This window comes from Haliotis cracherodii, unplaced genomic scaffold (genome assembly GCF_022045235.1).
Source record: "Haliotis cracherodii isolate W230 unplaced genomic scaffold, xgHalCrac1.p SCAF_16, whole genome shotgun sequence".
Lineage (NCBI taxonomy): Eukaryota > Metazoa > Mollusca > Gastropoda > Lepetellida > Haliotidae > Haliotis > Haliotis cracherodii.
In genome coordinates, this window is record NW_027266271.1 from 11,812,571 (window position 1) to 11,834,340 (window position 21,770).

Genomic DNA, 21,770 nt, shown 5'->3' on the forward strand with positions numbered 1-21,770 from the left:
GGAAGAATATAGAAAACTTGCCCTGCACTTTGTGGTAGTCCGCTGCAGTCAGCAATATTTTCAATGGTCTACAAATAAACGGGTGAGCTGGACAAATCAGTGATTGGCTGCATGAGCAGCAGCCACGCCATCTATTTCTGCCTGACCACCTGTCTGTCGCCATGAAGTGCAAGAGGGGTTTGAGACTATGAGCAAGAAGATCTTTAAAATACAGTACCACAAACTTTTCAAACAGGTCACAATACCCTATGATGTTAACCCACAATCATAGGTTTCTGGCGTGCACAAGGGACACAACTCTGCACAGCGATTGGGCCACCTGTGCCCCCTGTATTTTAAAGGTGCTCCTAACATTCCAGACACACTGAAACCAGGTCACCAAGAGGGACAGGATGGTGTACTGCCTCGAATTTGTATTAGACTGTAGGTCTGTAGTGTGATATCCATTGCAATATATTGCCATTAACATTTTCATGCGCAATGAGAATGATGCGCAAAAAGTAACATTTTAGGCTGCCAAGACTGGAGTCATTATCAGTTGGTGAAAGTAATTTTGTGCCAGATAAAATGCATCGGAGGAAAGCTGTGCCAGGAAGATTTAAATTGAATTGTTGATAAAACACTAAACTACCGTTACCTACTTCCTCAATATACCGATCCATTGTAAATGTGTTGTGTTTATTGACTGGTATGAAATCTATAGTATTGCATCTGTCCAATCGAGACACTTCCCTCATTTTATTGCAAGTTTCTGTAGTTGAAGTAGAAACTAAGCAATAAAAACAACAGTTTCGGAATCACATGGCTGTCTTGTACTGTAGATGATTCATATCACCAGGTTTGGTGTCCCGACAAGATAGTAACAAAATACAGATTGTAATGTGGCAGCTATGTGTGAAACAGTGCAACAAAGAGTGCCAAAATAGGTAACTTCAGAAGCCATTTATTGCCGTTGAAGGAAGAACAAGTGCAATGTTTTTTTGTTTGGTTGGGTTTTTATTTTTTTCCTCAAAATCAAGTTCTCCAACAAAAGGGTAAAAAATTTGGAGGGGCACTTGCTTTAATCAAAACGTTTGGATGGTTAACAATAAATAGCACTTTCAAGCTGTCATTCTGAATTCTACACAAGTCCTGGAAACACGTTGGCTATGGATATATTTACAAATACTTTAACTTAAGGATAGATCATGTTAAAGTTTCCCAATCATCTTTTATTCGCAAGTGATTGTAAATATTTGGAATCATATTCCACTTTTATGACTTAAAATAAAAAGTAGTAAACATCAGTTGGAGAATTGCTGGCCCATTTTAATTTTGTAACATCAACCCACTTATGCATGAACATCAGCCTATTTCATCACAATCAGATTTGTAACCACACTAACAATGGTGTCCTGAATAATACAACAATTGCCTTTAACAAATCTATCAAAATGACTTTAAGTACAATAGTAGGAAGGGGTGAGGAAGAATACGATACAATGAATTCCAGTGTACAGCATGGCCCCATCTTCAATGTACAATTTGGTGTTGTGAGAAATAACAGATATACCTAAACACGTTCACATGGGTATATAACAAGTTAAACCTTCAAGAGAACTGTACAAAGAACTTTACAGGACTGACAATCATATTTGCAAACTATTTGATATATCTTATACCATCCACCAGTACCATGTGGCATTCCCTTCACAAATCAAAGGATTTGCTTCTCAAAGGCGCAGCTAATGGTTCAAACAAAAGACATTATATTTCAGAATTTAGCAGAAGCCCTTATATTTTCAAAATCTTCACAAAATTTCTACATGTCTCTGAATGAAATATTAAATCCATCTTTGAAAAGCTTCACCATTCATTACATATGTAGACAAGAAACCCCCACTCCATAGAAAAGATATTCAACTTTGACGTCCAATTTGATGATTTGCTGCTAACCCTCGGCTGACCCAGCCTTGAGCATTAAGCAACATCTAGGTTGCAATGTATTCCGGTATTGTGGCTACAATGTCAAAGGTCACAGGGCACGCTCAGTCAGCTGGTGCTGGAGGTGTCTCCATGTTTTCTGCGATCGCCTTCTCAACCTTCTTCTTCTTTCGCTTAGCACTTTTCCTGGATGCGGATGCTGCGAGCAGAGTCTGGAACACGTCATAGGATACTTATGTGTTAAATCGGACTCCAACATGAAAGTGATTGTGGCTTAACCATTTCCAAACAAGCATGAAGCACTAGTGAGCAATTTGGGTTTAATGCCGCTTTTAACAGTATTCCAGTTATATCATGGCGTGTCAGCTTAATGTAGGAGGAAAGGCCAAAGTGATGCAGGTCTCAGACGTTCACCACTTCAGAAAAACAACAATTTGAGCACGGGCATGGTGCTGACAAACCGAGAAACATATCCGAGACAAACTGGGATTAAAACCCACAATCATAGGTTTCTGGCGTGCCAAAGGGACGTAACTCTGCACAGCAAATCGCAGCACCTTTGGCGACCGGGCCACCCGTGCCACCCAAGAAGTACTATCTCCCATCAATGGTATGTTGTGTGTACATATGCCCCTGACCACTAACCACACACTTGCGATGCCAGCCAACTGGTACATTTAGCTGTCACACAAGGAACAGTGGTTATCATTGGATACTCGAGGGGTTTTCATGTTTTAATGGAATTAGAAAAATACAAGTCAAAAATGGCAAGATACATAAAAGTAAGCCGTCTACCGCTTGACTGATTAGTGAGGAAATACAAATGGTTCAGCATGTTCATTGATTGGAATTTGTTGTCATGAAGAAGAAAAAAAAGTCCAAAATATATGTTAAAAGTCCAAAATATATGTTAAAAGTCCAAAATGGCAAATGGCACCAGTGCCAAGTCTGATCAAGTAATATTTAAAAAGTCTTTGGGAAATGCTCCAGAAAACAAACCCTAACCTCTTTTGAACTAGTCCTACTTAAAATTTTTATTACTTACTTATTCTTAAAATGCTAAACTCACTAGTGCATGAGGCTATTCTGACACCTGTGTCAAGTTTGATAAAATACTGCACCATCTAAGGTGTGACCCGGAAAATATTGTGACAGATGGACAGGAAGCACCCATTCCTATATCCTGATAATTTACCATGTTCCTGTGACAAGTAAATGTTTATTTGTTGTTTAATGCAGCGCTCAGCAATATTCCAGCAATATGATGGTGGTCCGTAAATAATCGAGTCTGGATCAGACAATACAGTGATTGACATCATGATCATCGATCTACCCAATAGGGATACAATGAAATGCATGAAACAAGTCAGCGACCACCCGATCCTGTTTGTTGCCTCTTACAAGCATGGGTTGCAAAAGATCTATTCTAATCCAGATCTTCACGTGTTTAAATGTAAATTAATATTGATTTGCTTCAACAATACTTCAGCCATACCGTGCTGGCCTGTAAGTGTAGATCATCCCAACAATGACAAAGCTAGAGCAACCATCCATGCCTATTGGCACACTAGAGTCACAACCAATTGCTTGTATCAGTCAGCTATTAAGTAGAGAATGAGGTACTGCTCAGTGCTGTATTTAGCAATATTCCAGCTATATCACCATGACCAGTAAACAGAGTCTGGGACAGACAACCCGGTGGTTGATGTCATGTCCAACGTCCCATCAGGCTCACTTAGAAAATCAAGCCACTCTGGTCTCACAAAAGGGTAGGAGGTATTGCATTGTAGAAGGATACTCGAGCGAGCACATTAAAAACTTTATTGACCCTACCTTGAGCTCTTCATCTTCAATGCTGTATTCTGTCTCATATGCATCAGTATCAAGCGGGAAACCTGTGATCTTCAATGGTCCGTTTGGCATCAAAATCACTGTGAACTTGAACTGGGCTACCGATTCACCTGGAACAAAAGTTATACCACTTTATCTAGTATCCTTCACACATTGAAACAAATCTAGGTTGCTCAGGACCTATCTTAACCAGGAATCCACACAGGGTGCATGTTGTTGTATGTAGTCAACATGTTACTTAAGAATTGTTTTTCATTATTGTGTGCATTTATCGAAGGATAACTGTCACAAATTGCCTAAAATTATCGTGGTTTTACCCTAGATTGATATGAATGAATGAGGTTTGGCCGAGCGACGAAACAGAAGGCTTTTCGGAGGATATCATGACTGCACTGTATGATACTATAAGCTCTTGCCACAATGAAATATTCTCTATTGAACAGTTTGTATAATTGATATTATGTAGGAAGATTATTATTTAGACATTGTTTCAAATATTGCAAGTTGGTGAACTCAAGGTCACAAGAAATCCATTTTGAGTAAGAAGTTTCACATCGCGAGTCTTTACTGCACAAAACTGACATTCAATTTGTATTCCACGACAGCCAACCAGAATTGCGGAAAATAGGCAAGCACACACACTTTGTAATTTTAGCTTAATCACTGCAGCATGTAAATTATGACACCAAGTAAACCCACAGACAGCATGTTGTTACTTAGGGTAGGGCATAACCAATTTCCAAATTATTAATAAGTTCAGAAACTCAGAATTAATAAATTGGGTGCAAATCTTCTTAAATTGTTTTTAGAAAACAAAAGCAAACACTCTGTCAGAATCATACTTGAAACTTCACAGATAATTCAGTACAGGTCTGTGTTTCTCATCATTCAGAGTGAAGCAAGTTTCTTCACACCATGCAACTTCTTGTTTAGATTCCAATGGTCATAGGCGAGCTGATTTTCCATCGGCTCAAATTAACCCTCAACCAGACTTGAATAGAAATTTGCACTGGCCCTAGTCAAAGGTCTCCAGAGCGCAAGTAGAATTTTGGGCTGTCATTATACAGGCTAGTGAAAGATTCACATTATTGTTTACCTCAGTTAATTAATTAAGTGTGATAATATTTTATATAGAGAGGGTGAATGAGCATGGTGTTTATTAGGGTATGCAGGGTTGGTACAGGTTTGGTACAAAGGCTTTTCAAGGCTTTTTCAAGTCACTTTTAGTCAAATTCAAGGCAAATAAATACTGTGACGTAATATACAGGAAAGTAACTAGTACTGGATCACAGTCATACAGTAGAACACTCATAAGTTAACAATCATGCAAATGAGATATGCCAAATCAGCTAATTACTTTTGATCATGAAGCACTTTTGAATACATTTGTGGTCGTTCACATGCTCATATGCACTTTTGTAAACATGAATAGAACACCTCCAAAACACTGATGTGCAGTAAGGCCACGCTTATTTAATTTTATGTTTCAGATTTATTCCAGCCTGACCACACAAGGTCAGGCAAAATAAGATCATAAATAAATGTCATTCATTTATGTATTTATTTATTTATTTGAGTTGATACTGCTAGTTGTCTCTTAATCACTGTTAGTAGACATGAAATTTACATAAAGACTCCATATTACTAGCGGGAGACAAAGGTAAAAATAAATATTTTTTATGTTGAATATATTTTAGACCGGCTGCATTTCAGTAGGGGCGCTAGGCCCATGAAACGAAAAAAATATGTGGCCTAAGGTGTAATTCAAGGTCTTTTCATGTCATGTTTATTTTCAAGCCAGTGCGCACCCTGGTAGGGCATAACCAAATTCTAAATGATAGAAAACTTCAGTAGCAATTCAGAATAGATAAAATTGGTGACAGCTACTCACCAAGTATTCATGAGAACAAATCTTAATTTAAACAACATGATTTTCAGAGAACAAAAGCAAACACTCTGTCAGAATCATACTTGAAACTTCACAGATAATTCAGTACAGGTCTGTGTTTTTCATCATTCAGAGTGAAGCAAGTTTCTTCAGACCATGGTACTATGCAACTTCCTGCACAGTTTCCAATGAGATGTTGAGAAAAATCAACTTTTTATGAAAAAATGCCAGAACTAACTTGAGAACATTGTTGGGGTGCACCTTGCGTTTTCATGGGATGATACACGATATATATTTTTCTGTATCAATACAAATCAATACACTTGCCAAAACACATTACTGATGTGTTATTAAAAGACCCCTTTGTGTTTTTGTCAGTGAAATATTGCAAAATGTGTTGCAATTAGCGCTTCAAGCTCAAGCGCACTGCCATAAATAGCCACTCTGAACATGTGTCCTGAGCCCGCTTTTCCGTTTGTACCTGCTCCTAAATATTCATGGTTGAGAAGTTTCCATGAGATTTGATGTAAATCAAGACCTTTCTGTATAGTTTCACCCCTTTATGTTGTACTGGCAGGCAAAACTGCCACTGCAAAATTTGTCTCCCCTCACCTTCCCTCTCGTACAGCACACTGAACGGCTGCATGAGGTCGTGCTTCACACACTCGACAATACCCATCTTGGCTTTCTTCTCATCTTCAAATAACCTGAAAAGATGAAGTTCATTTAAAACCTTGAATAATTGAACCTACTTGTATTGTTCCAGGCAATAGTTAGCAAATTTCCAGCTTTAGGAGTTGGCAAGATCGCAGATAATTTTGTGTATATTAAGTAAATGTCTGTACTTCAGATAGAGGTATTATGGCATGGTTAAATTAGTATATTAAGCTTGGGGTTTGTTGTTAGATACTGTCAGGTAATACCATGGGAACAGGTTAGATTCAGGGAAGTGTGACAGGGGAAGCTGATAGCTTGGGAGATGATTGGTATAACAATAGGGAGGTCAGGGGAAGCTTGGGTAATGAGGGCCAGTTTAAATAGCAGGGCAGGGTAATAACCTTCAGAGTCAACCAGAATCAGCATATTGTGCTCACAAGGCATGAACTGACATTGTGGAAGCTTTTCACTCTGGATGGCGTAAGTTTTTCCACTTATTTGTTTCATGTAGGATTGTGTATATTGAGGATAGAATTTTAAATTATGTATAGTTTCTAGATGTAATTATATGCGTATATTGATTTAAATACAAGTAGCCACTTATAAAAAACAACAACAAATGATTCAAGTGTAAACAGTTCCACTCAGTGAAATGTAAATCAGAGTATTGATGCATTGCTGTATGTATTGTAAGCTACTGACACGTTAGTCAGTTGACCAGGGGTGAAAAACAAGATTTTTGTTCCCACATTTTCCTGTATATCTTAAACCTTTTCTGTTGCACAAAGGAGGTATCTGTACACAATTTTCATTTGGTGGTAAGCTTGCAAGTGTGTGCGTGTGAATTTACAGGGGTCAAAATTGCATAAATTGACTAACATTTTTATCAAGTCATTAAACCATCCAAATAATGTCTTTGATTAAAGGTAATGTGTTCGTTTATATGAATTTGGCAAACATTTTGTTTCATTTAACTGTTATTCTGATTCTCAGTGAAAACATTGATCAAAATCATCGTTTTTTTTAACTTCATTTTCAAATCTTGTGAATAGTTAAAACACTACTTCCATTGAACTGTGACAATAAAACCACTATAACTGTATCAAAATCTGCCTGAACCATTGTGCTAGCTTTCAATATATCATTTGTTTTATTGTTAAGGATCAATTTACCACAGGAGTCAGTGAATAACATACATCTTTGAAAAGATAATGTAAAATGCTTTCATATGATATATTACATGACCATGTTGAAAAACTAAACCAGATACTGAAACTAGGTCAAAGTGGTGGCCATCTTGAAATTCAAGATGGCCACCATAGATGTTCATAGAAAAACGTGATAAGCAAATTTTAGTCAAAATTGTTTTTTGGGGGTGGGGTAACATTGTAAACAATAGCTCAGTCCCTATGTGATATATTTTATTTTGTTTTCTGTATAGGATAGCACAATGGTTCAAGCAGATTTCGATACAGTTAAAAACAACAAGATTTTTATCAATGTTTTCACTGAGAATTGGAATAACAGTTGAATGAATCTGAACTGAATACGCAATTTAATAATATTATAATATTAGGTTATACAAAGGTGTTCATTGTTCATCTGGATTTACATGTTTTGGTTTGTCATCTACCCCCTACAACTCCACCTCAGTTAAACCGCTGATCGTCTCTATCGCTCATCAATTATATGGACCCTGAAGGTAGCGTTGTAGTGAGGGATCACAGTATACAGGAAATAGTGAGAACGAAAATCTTAAATAAGCCTCTTTTCCTCTGGTGGCCAACTGACTAAGTACCTAAGTGACTGCAGTTGCCGATATTATATTGTAGTGTCCCGGAACTGGCCTGTCATCCTTGTAATAACGTAAGGAACTGTGTAGCAGAGAAGAATCTCCATGTGAGTGAGCGTCACACTGCATACCTCTGCGAGAGTATGCTTCGTAGGATGGACACAGACATCCGTGGGGAAACCATCACCTGGGTGTGGAGATCACCCAATCACTATACAGAGGAAACGTCCTCTGGTGGACTGTAATAGTAGTGACATGATTGCATATACATCAGAAACTCTGGAAGTTTATGTACAGAGCTGATGTAAAAGAGACTGGAGCGGCGTTGTTGTTTTTGTACATATGGCTGAAGAGTGCTTTTTTTTGCGTCTTGAGCACACAAATATGAGTCTGAATGCACCTGCGTAACATCTGTGGGTTTTGTGGACGAAGTGACTGGACCGTTAATGGTTTCATATCAAATTGCCACTGTTATTGTAAATCAAAGCCATACGTCTTTGCGTAAAGGTATTTATTGCCAAACAAGACAGCGAAGCATGTTGATTAACACTTCCGTTTGCTAAACCAAATCAGTTTCTCTCCCTTATAACAAATACCCAAACCGGTTTCTTGACCTATATCTATTTTCGGTTTTGCATGTATTAATGTTTCGCTTATGGTCCATATTTTAGCTTGATGACTGACACGAGATCAAGTGACTGTAGGATGGGACACTATATTATCGCAGTAATGGATTGTTTGTTGTTCTTTGTTCAACTTTTATGACACATAAATTAGTATTGATCGATGCTGATTTTCTTTACCGAGTATGGTAAACAAGGTACCCGCAATAAGCGAATCAAGGGCGTGCAACTCTTAATTACCACGGTATGGCTGTGTGGATTACATCACTTCTGTTTTGAATTATGCCTAATCAGTATGCATACGACTGAGGTTGGGTCAAGGGACTTGGTCAAAACAAATTGGTTCTTTTCTAATCAATTTCGAATGGAGGTAGGGGTAATTCCACTTCAAAAACATTTCAAACTATCATAAAAAAAGTTTGTGGATTACGAGATTTTACTGATACCGCAATGATATAGAGCCCGCGATAACAGTCATAATGCATACACAATAAAGAATAAATGTGAAAACTTGAATGTAAGCGTTTTCATTTAGCCGACTGTTGTAGAATTGAAAAAACACATTTTGCCAGAACAGTTATCAGTGTAACTGACATGTTTAACTATCTAAAAAACATGTTGACTAGATTTATCAAGGAAATGCTGGATCCTGACCACACTTTTGGTTTTGTTGTAATTGTCAGTTACGACATGAAGTCACTACACAGTACAGTAGCATCAGAACAGCCATTTGAACTTGAATGAATCCATAAACTTCAAATAATTGGTAGTTCTAGATTAACATGGATAATTTTGTGTATATATATATATGATAATGCTATATAAATTGGACCCCTCCATGTTTGTTTTGGGACCCCTAATTTTATGATGAATGGTCCAAGTGACCAAGAAAATTTAAGATCCAGGTAACTTTTTGAGTTTTTACTCGAAGGTTTCTATTTTGGGTTATCATTTTCATAGGGTAACCAATATTTTTTGACATCACTATTGCTTTTTTTTCCAAAATGAGTGAACATTTTAAGATTTAAAAAATTGAAATAATGTTTCAGACGTATGTAATGGTCTTAAATAAAGCCCAACTCGGAAAGTAAATTAGCTCCGTTGTACACATGCAGAAAAAGCTTCACTGGGTGGTGTTTTATAATTTGAGTTTTTCATTTTATGCATGAGTTTCTGTACGGAAGTTTTGAATATTTTTGGGAGTATCTTATCTGCAGCTCTGTATGTCAATGCTGCTGGAATTCATTGTTATTATTAGGACATAAGTATTGTTAGAAGTAGACTAAGTATCAGTATAGTATCGAGATAGTAGTAGATATGTTAGTATTGTGGGTAGTAGGACATTTGTAATAGAAGTAGGCTAGGATAAGTTAAGCTCGTTGTGTTGGAATTAGTTTAGATTTAAGTATTGTTACTTGGGTTTAAGCATAGCTTTACATAATCTTTACAAACTTGACATTTTGGTGGCAGTGGTGGGATATTTAATTCCTTTGAATTAACCCAGACCGACACTCTCAGTCAGGTTAAGTTACTTCCTTGATGGTATATCACTGGAGTATACATGTGGCCAGAGGTGCATCCTTGAGTGAACAAGTGAATCAAGGGTTGTAGGGCGTAGTTTATTTATTGGTCAGATTGTTATTGTTTGTTTGTTGTTTAATGCCGCACTCAGCAATATGACGGCGGTCTGTAAATAATCTTGCCTGGACCAGACAATCCAGTGGTCCTCGCAATGTGGGATCAATGACATGTTTCAACCAAGTCAGCGAGTCTGACCACCCGATCCCGTTAGGTCGCCTTTTACGACAAGCATGGTCGCATTTTAGGTTATTGTTTGGAATTGAGTATGCAGGAAAGTACCTGTATAATCTAAATTCCTACTGGTAGCACTATTCATGGTTGTCAAGCTTGCTGGGTTTAACTGTACTTGTATTATCATCATACAGCAAGATATGGATTTTGAAAAGATTTTCAAATTTGGTCCGTGTTCAGGGTATGAGCAGACCAATTTGAGGACATTGATTTATCAAATATTTTAATTTTAATTCATAAAATCCTCACATAAGAGCCTTCGGCATTTAAAACAAACGAGATCCAAAAATTCACTTAGTGACTTCTTTGATAGTTGGGGAGAAATATTGAGAAACCCTAAGAAACTGTTTACCTTAGCGTGAAGGGCATCAAGCCGAACTTCTTGTCAGTTTCACTGAGGAATTCTGGAAAAAAGGTGAGTCTTAACAGCAATGAAAGTCAAGAGATAAAAGTCAGTACACTGCCAATGGCAGAATAATCTCTGTCAGTATTGTAACTTGTCTTCAAATGTCATATCAGTACAGGTCTGTGTTTATCATCATTCAGAGATCATATACATATTTCAAAGTTCAGTTGTGGCCATTAATGTATTAGATTTTCACCTCACACCTCACCATGGGTACACAAGAAAAGGGCATCATAAAGGTGTGGTAAATAGAATGGCGGCTTCTGATAATTATTAATATATTTCTCAATACTTACGCCTTGATGCTTTCATCTTTAGTTGATAAACAATATCCTTCTTCTTATACACTGTTGTCCTTGTGTCGGATTCCCTGCCCTGTTAACAAGCAGGCAAGTCATTCATTCTTCATATCTCAAGTGCGCTCACACAAAAATGACTGTGAATTGTGTCATTCTTAACAACCGCTTAAGGTTAGGATAATACTTTTTCATGTTTTTTTAATTTTGTTGTGGATATGATCATACATATTGTTTTAAGTGTCAAAGTGAGCGAGTGAATATGGCTTAACGCCGCATCAGCAATTTTGCAGCTACTCGCGGAGAGTTTAAGTGTCAAAGAACGAATCAGATTTCTTTTCTAAGCTTCTAACATGAAAATTACCCCATCTACAACAAATCTACGAAGGTAATACTGATAAAACCAAAACATACCTTTCCTTCGCCTGTGCTGATTAAGACATCAATAGCATACACTTCATAGACTTCAAATTCACACTTTTCATGTTCTTTCCTGAAAATAAGACAATGCAATAAAACATGGCAACTGTGTTCAAAATAAAGACGGTTCCTATAGTCATCCTTCAAAATCTACAAATTCTATACAAAGTCTATAAAATATAACATAATAGGATCCATGACTTGATGCCAAATTTTGGACACTGCACAGTGATTTTGTCTCTTTCTCTCTCCCCCTCCCTTATTTCATAAATACTGAGGACCTATTGGCGAACATATCTTTGTTTTGAATTCGATCAGCATGACAATACCGTTACAATTGTTCATGCCTCAGACTCCAAAAATGTTCCCTGGAATACACTGGATAATCAGGCTTTGTTCTGTCACTAAGACAAGCAATTACTGATCACATTTTAACTGGAGACTACAAGTTTCACAATGGTACTATTTGTCTCACCTTTGGGCTTCTGTGGGGTTTTGTATAAAAGCTTTTTCACCATCAATAACATGTCTCTTGAGTTGATGGGACAACATGCCTGCAAATACAGACAGATTAAAACCAGAGCTGAATTGGTACATACATCAGATTTGTTCCATGTCTATTATATACTACTCAAAGGAAGTCAAAGAACACCTCATTCTTTCATATTCCTGTAGTTAATTTGTCCTGGCATGACAGATTAACTACATAATTACATTCACACATTATATCCGTATTTTCATTGGTTGAGACAACAATTATTGACCCTTCATTAGGGCAATAAAAATTATACTGTACAATGGACCTCAGTCAATATCAGTTTCATGGGTCCATAAAACTGCCTTCATGAATGGTCAATAGTTGACAAGTTTTAAAAAATCCAATTCTTATATATTTACTTATTTTGATATATATATATATATATCAGGGTAAACAAATTCGAGGTTTAGTTTGGAAATTATTGAATGGTGCCATCTAAATAGTCATTGACTTTACAGTTTATCATAATTTTAAGGCCTAGCAACAGTACTAAAAAATGTAATGAACCCTTTGGTAGACCGAGGGCACTAGCCTAGATCCGAAGACAAAGTTCATATCTATTTCCCACCTTTTAATCGTAACTGACAATAATTATAAATCACGATAAGAACCAGTGGGTAACATAGCAAAAAGTACACTTGAAGAAGTGATTCTGTATTAGTTAGCAAGGACAAAACTAAGTGTTTACAGTTTCTTGGGCAAGTCATTACTTCTGCATTTCTCAGTAACAATTTTAAATTACTAATTACAAGTATTTTTAAAGTAACTCTTTGAATATAAAAAGGGTGCATTATCATGAATAATGGAGGTCATTTAAATGACAAGTCATCTCTGTATAAGCTGCAGACACTAATCACTGAAGATGTATTTAGTAACTCGAAATTACAAGTTTTCTTTCCCTCATGAATGAATGATGAAGACATCACAAGATGCTTCAAGATTTTCAATTACCAAAGCTATTACATAACATTTCACTTGGTACATTATCTAATTCCTTGCAGCTCAAAAGCTACTTTGAACTTTAATCGTTTTAAATCAATATAGAAAAGACCTCACCTTCAATGGGTTTGCATTTGAAGGACTCAGCAACTTTCTGTATGTTGTCTGTTACATTGTAGTTCTGCGAAAAAATATATATTCCTGGTCAGTGACCTACGAAATATGTTCATACACCAGCAGCATTAGCACTGTTTGTGGTGTGGGGTTCCATATTCATTTCCGTTAAATCCCCATACAAGACCGTTCTATAAACAAATGTGTCTGCGTGAGTGAGTGAGTGAGTGTGGTTTTACTCCGCTTTAAGCAATATTCCAGCAATATCACGGCGGGGGACACCAGAAATGGGCCTCACACATTGTACCCATGTCAGGAATCGAACCCGGGTTGTGACGAGCGAACGCTTTAACCACTAGGCTACCCCAATGGGTGAAGCATTGTTAGAAAGTAACATTTTCAGTCCACTTGTCCTTATAATGATAACATATAGCAAATCCTATATCTACTAGTCCTTATGATACCTTAACTATAAGGCAGTTTGGAAGGACTATAAGACTGGTGCAAATTTCTAACGCTGTTGAAGTAAGTAAATGTGGTCTGGTTCAAATGTGAAGTTAAACACTTAGGGGTTGCTAGATTCAAATAATACGGCAGCAAATCTCAAGAATGACATGTCACTATTCCAGGTATACCCATCCATATTTGTTGAACGCTGCATCTGGCAATTTCCCCCGTCCATTTGAGTCTGAGCATGACTGACTTCATGAACAACAATCCACTTTCCAGGGAACAATGACACAATCAACCAAGCCACCAAGCCTGACTACCAGATTCCTGCAAATGCTTCTTACAACAGCTTATGTTGTCTGTAAACTAGGGTCTAGTCTTGCACACCATCTATACCACTGTGTCCAGTACTATTCATATAATCATACACAACAAACCTCAGGAGGGATTTCTCCAGAATTAAAAAAAATGTCACTGGCAGGCAAATTGGGAAAAATTGATATTAAGTTCAAAATTGTTAATTTTGAAAAGTTCTTATTTTCTTTATTTCAGCAGGATCTTAAGGATACATTCCATGCAATAAGGAAAAATTCAACCACTTCTTTTTTCATGGGGCTGTAAGTGAAATACACATCACATTGACCAAGACATCACTTTAGTTATAAATATTAGCTTTTTTGTTTGTTGTTTTACGCCGCACTCAGCAATATTCCAGCTGTATGACAGCAGTCTGTACCAGACAATCCAGTGATTAATATCATGAGCATGGATCCACACAATAGGGATCAATGACATGCATCAACCAAGTCAGCGAGCCTGACCTCGTTAGTCGCCTCTAATGACAAGCATAGTCACCTAGCATGGGTCGACCTATTCTACCACGGATTCTTGACGGGTCCCCCATCTTCAGAATATACAGGGTAGTTGAGTAACAAAGGATCACTAGGCCCACTATTTGTTCTGCATGTCCTGAGGAAATTGGTAGCCCTGATGTAAAGGACATCAGCACTGAAGACATCACTCAGATTGTTATTCCACCGTTGCATCCATGACAAGTCAGCAGACTTGCCATGCCAAGTTAGTGGGAAGAAAGGGGGCCATTTTTCAAAGGGCTACAAGATTTTCCTGTCAAGTTTTACTGTCACTAAAATAAACTTGATGCCAAGTTAAGTTATCTGATAGTCCTCTTCTTAACAGCAAGACACAGCTGCCTGTGGTCAGGCCTCAAAGTTTTTACCAAGTATGTTTATACCATATGGCTACAAGTATTTTATTCCAGGTAGCCAGTGGTAAAATCAAGAAGTCAAGCCATAGCAGTAGTCTTGGAATTGTATATCAGTGGAAACTGTGTGGAGACTTTTGTTACTTGTGACTTGAACAATGATGCAATTTATGTTATTAGATTATATAGGTATATCCTTGCTTATCCAATGAGCATAGTCAACTAAAATAAAGTACTAATTACATTAATATTTATGTATTTCGGTTCATTGATGACTTTAGGAGGAATTTTTTGCGAGTACAATTATTAACAGACATGTTTTCCCAGATCAGCTGTCATGTATTTTTGTGTCTACAGACATGAAGCAATAGAATTTTGTCGCCACAAGTTATTTTTAAAGGTAGTCATTTGGCTACCTCTGAATTTTAGACGGTAGAAAAACTGAAATTTAGGTTGCAATGGCGACTGTTTTAGTTGCAACTTTGAAGCCTGTGCTGTCAGGCCTGAGTCAGCTATCCAGCAGGGGATGGGGCAAGGAATGATCTACTCTGACATCGTACAGTCAGTCAGGCGAGTGTTGGTCAACCTTACTTTGATCCACAGATGCAAGATTAATATTTATAAGCCACATCAAAATCCAAACCCACACAAGACTCATTCAGCAGGAATGGGTTCGGGGAAATCTAATAAAGTCAACACAATATTGGGGTACACAATACAGGGTACAGATTACATTTTGGAAAATACTCTAACCTTTGAAGAAATTATTCGTTTTGTTACATTTGTTCTGCATGTCCTGAGGAAATTGGTAGCCCTGATGTAAAGGACATCAGCACTGAAGACATCACTCAGATTGTTATTCCACCGTTGCATACATGACAAGTCAGCTGACTTGACATGCCAAGTTAGTGGGAAGAAGGGTAGAAAGTCTATGCAAGTCAGAAACCTTACATACTGGGAAGGCCAGAATAAACCTAATGGCAAACTCCAAAACAAGACTGAATATGATTATACTCATGATCAATAACTAATTCCTTCTTTGGACCTGCAAATGTCTGGACCTACAACTATCCCTGTGTCGTGTCGTGTCGTGTCGTGTCGTGTCGGAACGTTATGCTTTTACCGCGACCACTGTGTGTAAGCTGTACCTCATTGCCTGGTTTCACTAGTCGGAGTGCTGCCTCACTGGCTAGGTGCGCTGCCATCATCACATCAGCTTTCTTCCCCTTCACCTTATTCTCCTGAAGGTAAAAGAAACATTTCTTCAGCAATGTTCAATGCACAAAAGGGGCCCTTGTCATAGACCTGATGTAAAAGTTTGAAGGGTCATGAGTCATTACTATGGGAGCAAACCTCAAGGAGTGAGTGGGTGAGTATGGTTTTACGCAGCAATATCATGGCAGGGGACACCAGAAATGGGCTTCACACATTGTACCAATGTCGGGAATCGAACCCGGGTCTTCGGCATAACGAGCTAACGCTTTAAACACGAGGCTACTCGATCGCCCCAAACCTCAAGGACCCCAATACTCTTAATTGCAAACACTGTCCAGGGTTCAACAAATAACTTGTTCAGCTAGACCTTCATGAAACAGATATTCCACCATTCTGTTAATCAATACCAGTAAGGTAGAAACAAGTTTGACCTTGAGTACTACAAGAGTAGCCCAGTGGACCTGTGTATTTGTTGAAACTTTTGAAATTTTCAAATTTATTATGGTATCATAAACTCAGGGTTCCAATAGTCCAGCTGTATGATGGCAGTTTGTAAATAATAGTCTGGACCAGACAATCCAGTGATTGACATCTGCGCAATTGAGATATGATGACATGCATCATTCTAGTAGGCAAGCCTGACCACCTGATCCTGTTAGCTGCCTCTTACGATAAAATACTTGGGTTGCTGAAGATCTATTTCAACCGGGACATTGAGTTAATGTTGACTGACTGTCGTTCATTTCCCGATGAATGTCATTATGTCACGTGATTATGATGTCAATTGAGCAGAGACATACAGAACCACTTTAGGGGAATTTCTCAATGTCTAAAAATAACATTAAAAATATTTAGGGAAAACTGAGAGCGACATTGATTTAGGCTATGAATGTTTGAAAGTTTGAACCCGGAATTCTCAGGAGTGCATAGTGCACTCACAGAAAATAATTTTCTTAAGCCTCAAGAGGACTAGTGAAAACTATATTTCAAAGGTTATATTTGAAATAACACTTTCTAAGTAAAGTACAGATTCTCGTACTTTTTTGGGGGGGGGTTGAGTGCCGTCCGGGATTTGAACCCACACCTAATCGCCAGCACACAAAGTCAGTGATCCAACCCACTCAGCCACCGAGGCTTCCACATTAATAGATCACATACTTTGTGTACCCCTCTGTATACTCAACCCCCCAAAAGTAGGAAAATCTGTACTTTATTAATGAAGTGTTATCCCAAATATAACATATATACATGTTTACATTTTCTGGTAGTTTGGTTCTGTTCCAATGGAAGCAAAATTGAACCATTGATAGCGTAAGCAACAATTCATGTTGAACATTAGGGGTGTAACGATATAGACGGCTATGACACAATACATATCACAACACACTGGTCACGACATGTATCTCGATACACCAATATAAATAACACAGGGGCCATGAACTCTTGTATCTCAAAGGAGTGAAAAATTGGTAACAGACGTTTCTTCATTGTTAACTGTACTGAATCTATCAGTAAAATGGAGGTGAAGGAGGTTTAGTGAAATGGGATTTAATGTGTTCAAAATTATCGCACTTACATGGTGTGGTGCTGCTTGTACTAGTACACACAATGCTGATTTCATAGTGCTAGCCCAGAGATACCATGCCGCAGTTTAAAATGAATACCCCACTAGACACAGTATACACACTACGAGCCGACCAGTCCTTGTTCTAGCCCCTGAATGCCGAGCGCCAGACAGGGTAACAAGTGTCATCTTTTAACGTCTTTTGGTATGACACGACCAGGGATTGAACCCCCGACCTTCAGCTCTACCTCTCGACCATGAAGCGGCCCAAATGTAACATGACGGCCAAAATGATCCCAACAGCTGATTTGTAGGATACAGGTTCATTTTCAAGTTTGTATCGCTATGTATCATGATAGAGTAATGGATGTATCATATCAAAGGCCACATATCGCAGCGCATCAGTTTGGACAGGTTAATTTGCTGTTGTGAAACATACATCATTATTTTGAAACATCTCACTTGGAGGAAGCAACCACACAGGACGGTGTCTACTTACAGCACTTGCACCAATGACCAGGGAGTGTGCTACTACTGCAATAAAGCCATCAATTTGAGCCCCGAGGTCACTGAAACAGAAACAAACTCTCTGATACTGAATACATGATAACACTTTAACCAGAATACTGATCAAACATCTGCACCAGAATACTTATCAAACATCTGAAAACACAATATGCCTATTCAATGGTAGAAATGGTGTTCTACAGATTTATTAATGGACCACACTGAGGGCCAGAGTGAGTGAGTTAACATTTCACATCTCAAATGTTTGAGAAAACACCAGACAATCTTGTGATTGATACTGTAAACAACGATCAATGACAGCATGATCCATGACTGACTGACTGACCACCTGATCCATTTGGATGCCTCTTTAATACAACCAGCATAGGCTGCTGGGGACAAATTCTAACCCAAAAATTTGACTATGTTAAAACAAGAAAATGATTTAGTTACAACTTCACACACATATCCCTACTTTATTGTCACGTTTAACTGCCTCAAGAGCAGTAACATTTGTCAAACACTACACATACGTTAGTTTTAGAGCTTTTCTCGGCACTTAGAAGATGGATGAAAACATGACAAGGAGTATTATAATGGAAACAACTTTATTATAATTACATAATGTTTCGCGCGTGTGTGTGTGTGTGTGTGTGTGTGTGTGTGTGTGTGTGTGTGTGTGTGTGTGTGTGTGTGTACGCATAATAATGAACTTGTTATGCATAATAGTACTCCTTGTCACGTGTACTTAAGTTTGGCAAACAAGCTGCTTACATCTTCACTAGGTCTCCATCCTTGAGAATGACATCAGGTTCAGACTTCAGCGGGGAGTAATGGCATATACAGTTGTTGACGGAAACACAAGTTGGGAAAGCAAGACCTGTGAAGAAATGTGAACACAACTCTTATGACTAATGTTTGATGTACTAGTCGATTCACACATTGTGAAAAAGACAAACTTCGCCATGTTTGAGCCCGTTACCCAAACTACAAAATTTATCGCGGCCAATAATCAACGCCCAGTGGATTTGACCTATTTGTGTTACAGCTGGGATGATACACCAACTGTGTGATCCATTAAATATCCCAATATCTTGTTCACGATCCAACATGTATACAATACTTGCATACTCTTACCTGAGGTGCGTGAGCCATCTTTTACAGACAGCATGGCCAAACACCTGGCACACAGATAATTTAAAGATGGCAGTGTCGAGTATTTAATTTTTGGGGGATGTTTTCACTACAGTGTTAGAAACAAAGTTTTCGTCAACTAGTCCTTCATGACAACCCCTTAAAAAGTGCAAATTTCTACTAGTCTTCATGTTACCTTAACTATTAGGCAGTTTGGCAAGGATTTCAGGACTAAAGCCAATTTCTACCGATCCATTACTAATTTATGTTTGGTGTGAACTGTAACAGTTATCAAAGGAAACAATGCATGAATCACTATTTTTTACTTTGTAAGCGACTGATTGATACTTGTATCTCTATTGAGTAGTACAAAAATGAGGATCCATCTCCCACCTCTACTGACAACAGAACAAATATGAAAAGTGTGACCTTAATGATAGGTTTACATTATGGAAATGAATGCAACTTAGTTGAGAATCCTAGGAAAATCCCTGCAAACTGGTCTCATTTAAAATTTGACTTTTTCTACCTACTTATGATGACCCTTCCATTCTAATTTCCAACACTGTTTGCGTTAAACCAATGAAATAATGTAGTGCTTGGTTTATCAGTGTTGTATCCATGGTAAAATTTAGTATTAACCTTTCTTCATTTCTTTCATCTTCTTGAAAACCTTGCTTGTTTCTTCGATAAGATGTTTGTCCCCAAGCTCGCAGATTTCCAGGACAGAGGCCCCTGCGACACATTTGGTGATCACCTGCTTCAATATTTCTGAAAATATACAAATGAAGCATAAATTTGTGACAAAATAAAAATATGCATGTTTGAGCTGCAATCTGTAGTATTAAAGCCATATCCCCATCTCATGGTCATGATGAAAGACATACAGTAAGTTACAGATTCTTCTCCCAACAAACCAGAGGCTAATAGCAAGAAAAATGTTCATGTTGTTTGGAAACAGCTGAACAATGTCACACAATCATCAAGGTCATAATTCAATCACTTGTCAGGGACACCTATTTCACAAACTAATTTCCAAACAGGCACACAAGAGAATATATTTGTCTTTTCAAATATATCATACATTGTTCATTCTACTTGCCCAAAGAGGACATGCCAGCATTAGCCAATTATCCAACAGCCTCAAATATTGCAGTCAACATTGAAACAAGTTTACAAGACTCCTTACAGCAATAAACCATTCCCTTCGCTGGGAGTTTAACATGGTCATAATGAAGGTGTAACAATGGGAGGGTGCTACTTCATAACATGTCATGCACATTTTATCAATTTTGAGGTAATCATGGAAATATAATGAACATGAATTGACCAAGTTGACAGTCTCAAATTTACTTCAGAAGAAAAAACCTTCATACCTACTTTGAAACTGTCAATATGTTTAATTGATGCTGACGAACATAAATGTACCAAGATCGGGATGATGAAAAACATCACAAAACTCCATCACCTGAATAAATTCATTATTTCCCTCAAAGCTCAGAAGCAGCTGTTGCTTTTGTTGAGCTCCCTTTTATACACTTAAATAACATATATTTACGTTAAAAGATTTGTAACGATCTAATCGAATTAAGTAGGTAGTAATAAGTTTATTTGCCATTCACTGGTGTTGAAACTTGAGCTACACCAGTGGACTATCAGCTGATCACATTGTTGCCTTTCTCGGTAGCAACAAACAATATGGCATGGCAAGCTCGGAGGTCTTTGTAAACCAGAAAGGGCAAAATAACAAACATTAACAGTTAGACGTGCCGCAGTCAATTACATGACATACAAACTGAAATAATGAGACGCTTGGCAGAATATTCCAAACATTATTGTTTCGAAAGGACAAAAAATTGCTCATGGTTGTGACATCATGCAGCATGGTTCCCACATGGTCTCGCAGGGGCACAATACTGACGGCTATTTCACAGTTATAATCGATATTTACGGTTCCTTTGTTCCGTAGAAATGTACACCATGGAAATAACTGTTAATTTCATACCATTGACCATATCGCCGCCCATTTTGTATTTGGTGACGACGATATCTTCTGCGGGAGTTAACTCTGCCTCTTCTGAGTCCGCCATTTTGCTATTTCACATGGTACCCACAATCCTATGCGACGGCGGGAAAGGAAACTTGGGCCTAGTATTTCGTCGCGGCGGTTCACGGGAAATAGGTGGCGGCAAATATGAGCTGCGCAATTCTCGCTTAAGATTTAATATTGTGCATTGGTCTACTTCAAAGTTGTAATTACTTTAAGAAATTTAAATGATACTCAAATGCTGATTGTTCCCACTAACGCGTTCCATTTAATGTTCATAAATATATGTGTGAGTTTTGAGTATGTGTGTGGGTGCTAGGCTGGGACGGGTAACTTGGGTCACAGGACCATGTAACAATAAAAATAAAAAAG

At 37.9% G+C, this 21,770-nt stretch overlaps 1 protein-coding gene across 1 annotated transcript; it reads right to left on the minus strand.

Annotated features, from left to right (window-relative positions):
- Window positions 1–927: 927 nt before the first annotated feature.
- Window positions 928–21,449, minus strand: LOC139463824 (proliferation-associated protein 2G4-like). The gene is made up of 13 exons (XM_071245173.1): window positions 21,357–21,449; window positions 19,994–20,122; window positions 18,992–19,097; window positions 18,210–18,279; window positions 16,080–16,172; window positions 13,263–13,326; window positions 12,144–12,222; window positions 11,663–11,741; window positions 11,249–11,327; window positions 10,899–10,950; window positions 6,275–6,369; window positions 3,757–3,884; window positions 928–2,135 (listed from the first exon to the last, which is right to left on the minus strand). The coding sequence occupies exons 1-13, from the start codon at window positions 21,439–21,441 to the stop codon at window positions 2,028–2,030; spliced, it is 1,167 nt and encodes a 388-aa protein (XP_071101274.1). The 5' UTR covers window positions 21,442–21,449; the 3' UTR covers window positions 928–2,027.
- Window positions 21,450–21,770: the final 321 nt, after the last annotated feature.

Bases quoted from the DNA above. Each gene is read 5' to 3' on its own strand.
- LOC139463824 (XM_071245173.1), bottom strand. From the start codon at position 21,441: ATGGCGGACTCAGAAGAGGCAGAGTTAACTCCCGCAGAAGATATCGTC. The intron at 11,742-12,143 runs GTGAGACAAATA...TCTTATTTTCAG, and splicing joins AACCCCACAGAAGCCCAAAG to GAAAGAACATGAAAAGTGTG. The intron at 3,885-6,274 runs GTGAGGGGAGAC...CTTTTGTTCCAG, and splicing joins TGTGCTGTACGAGAGGGAAG to GTGAATCGGTAGCCCAGTTC.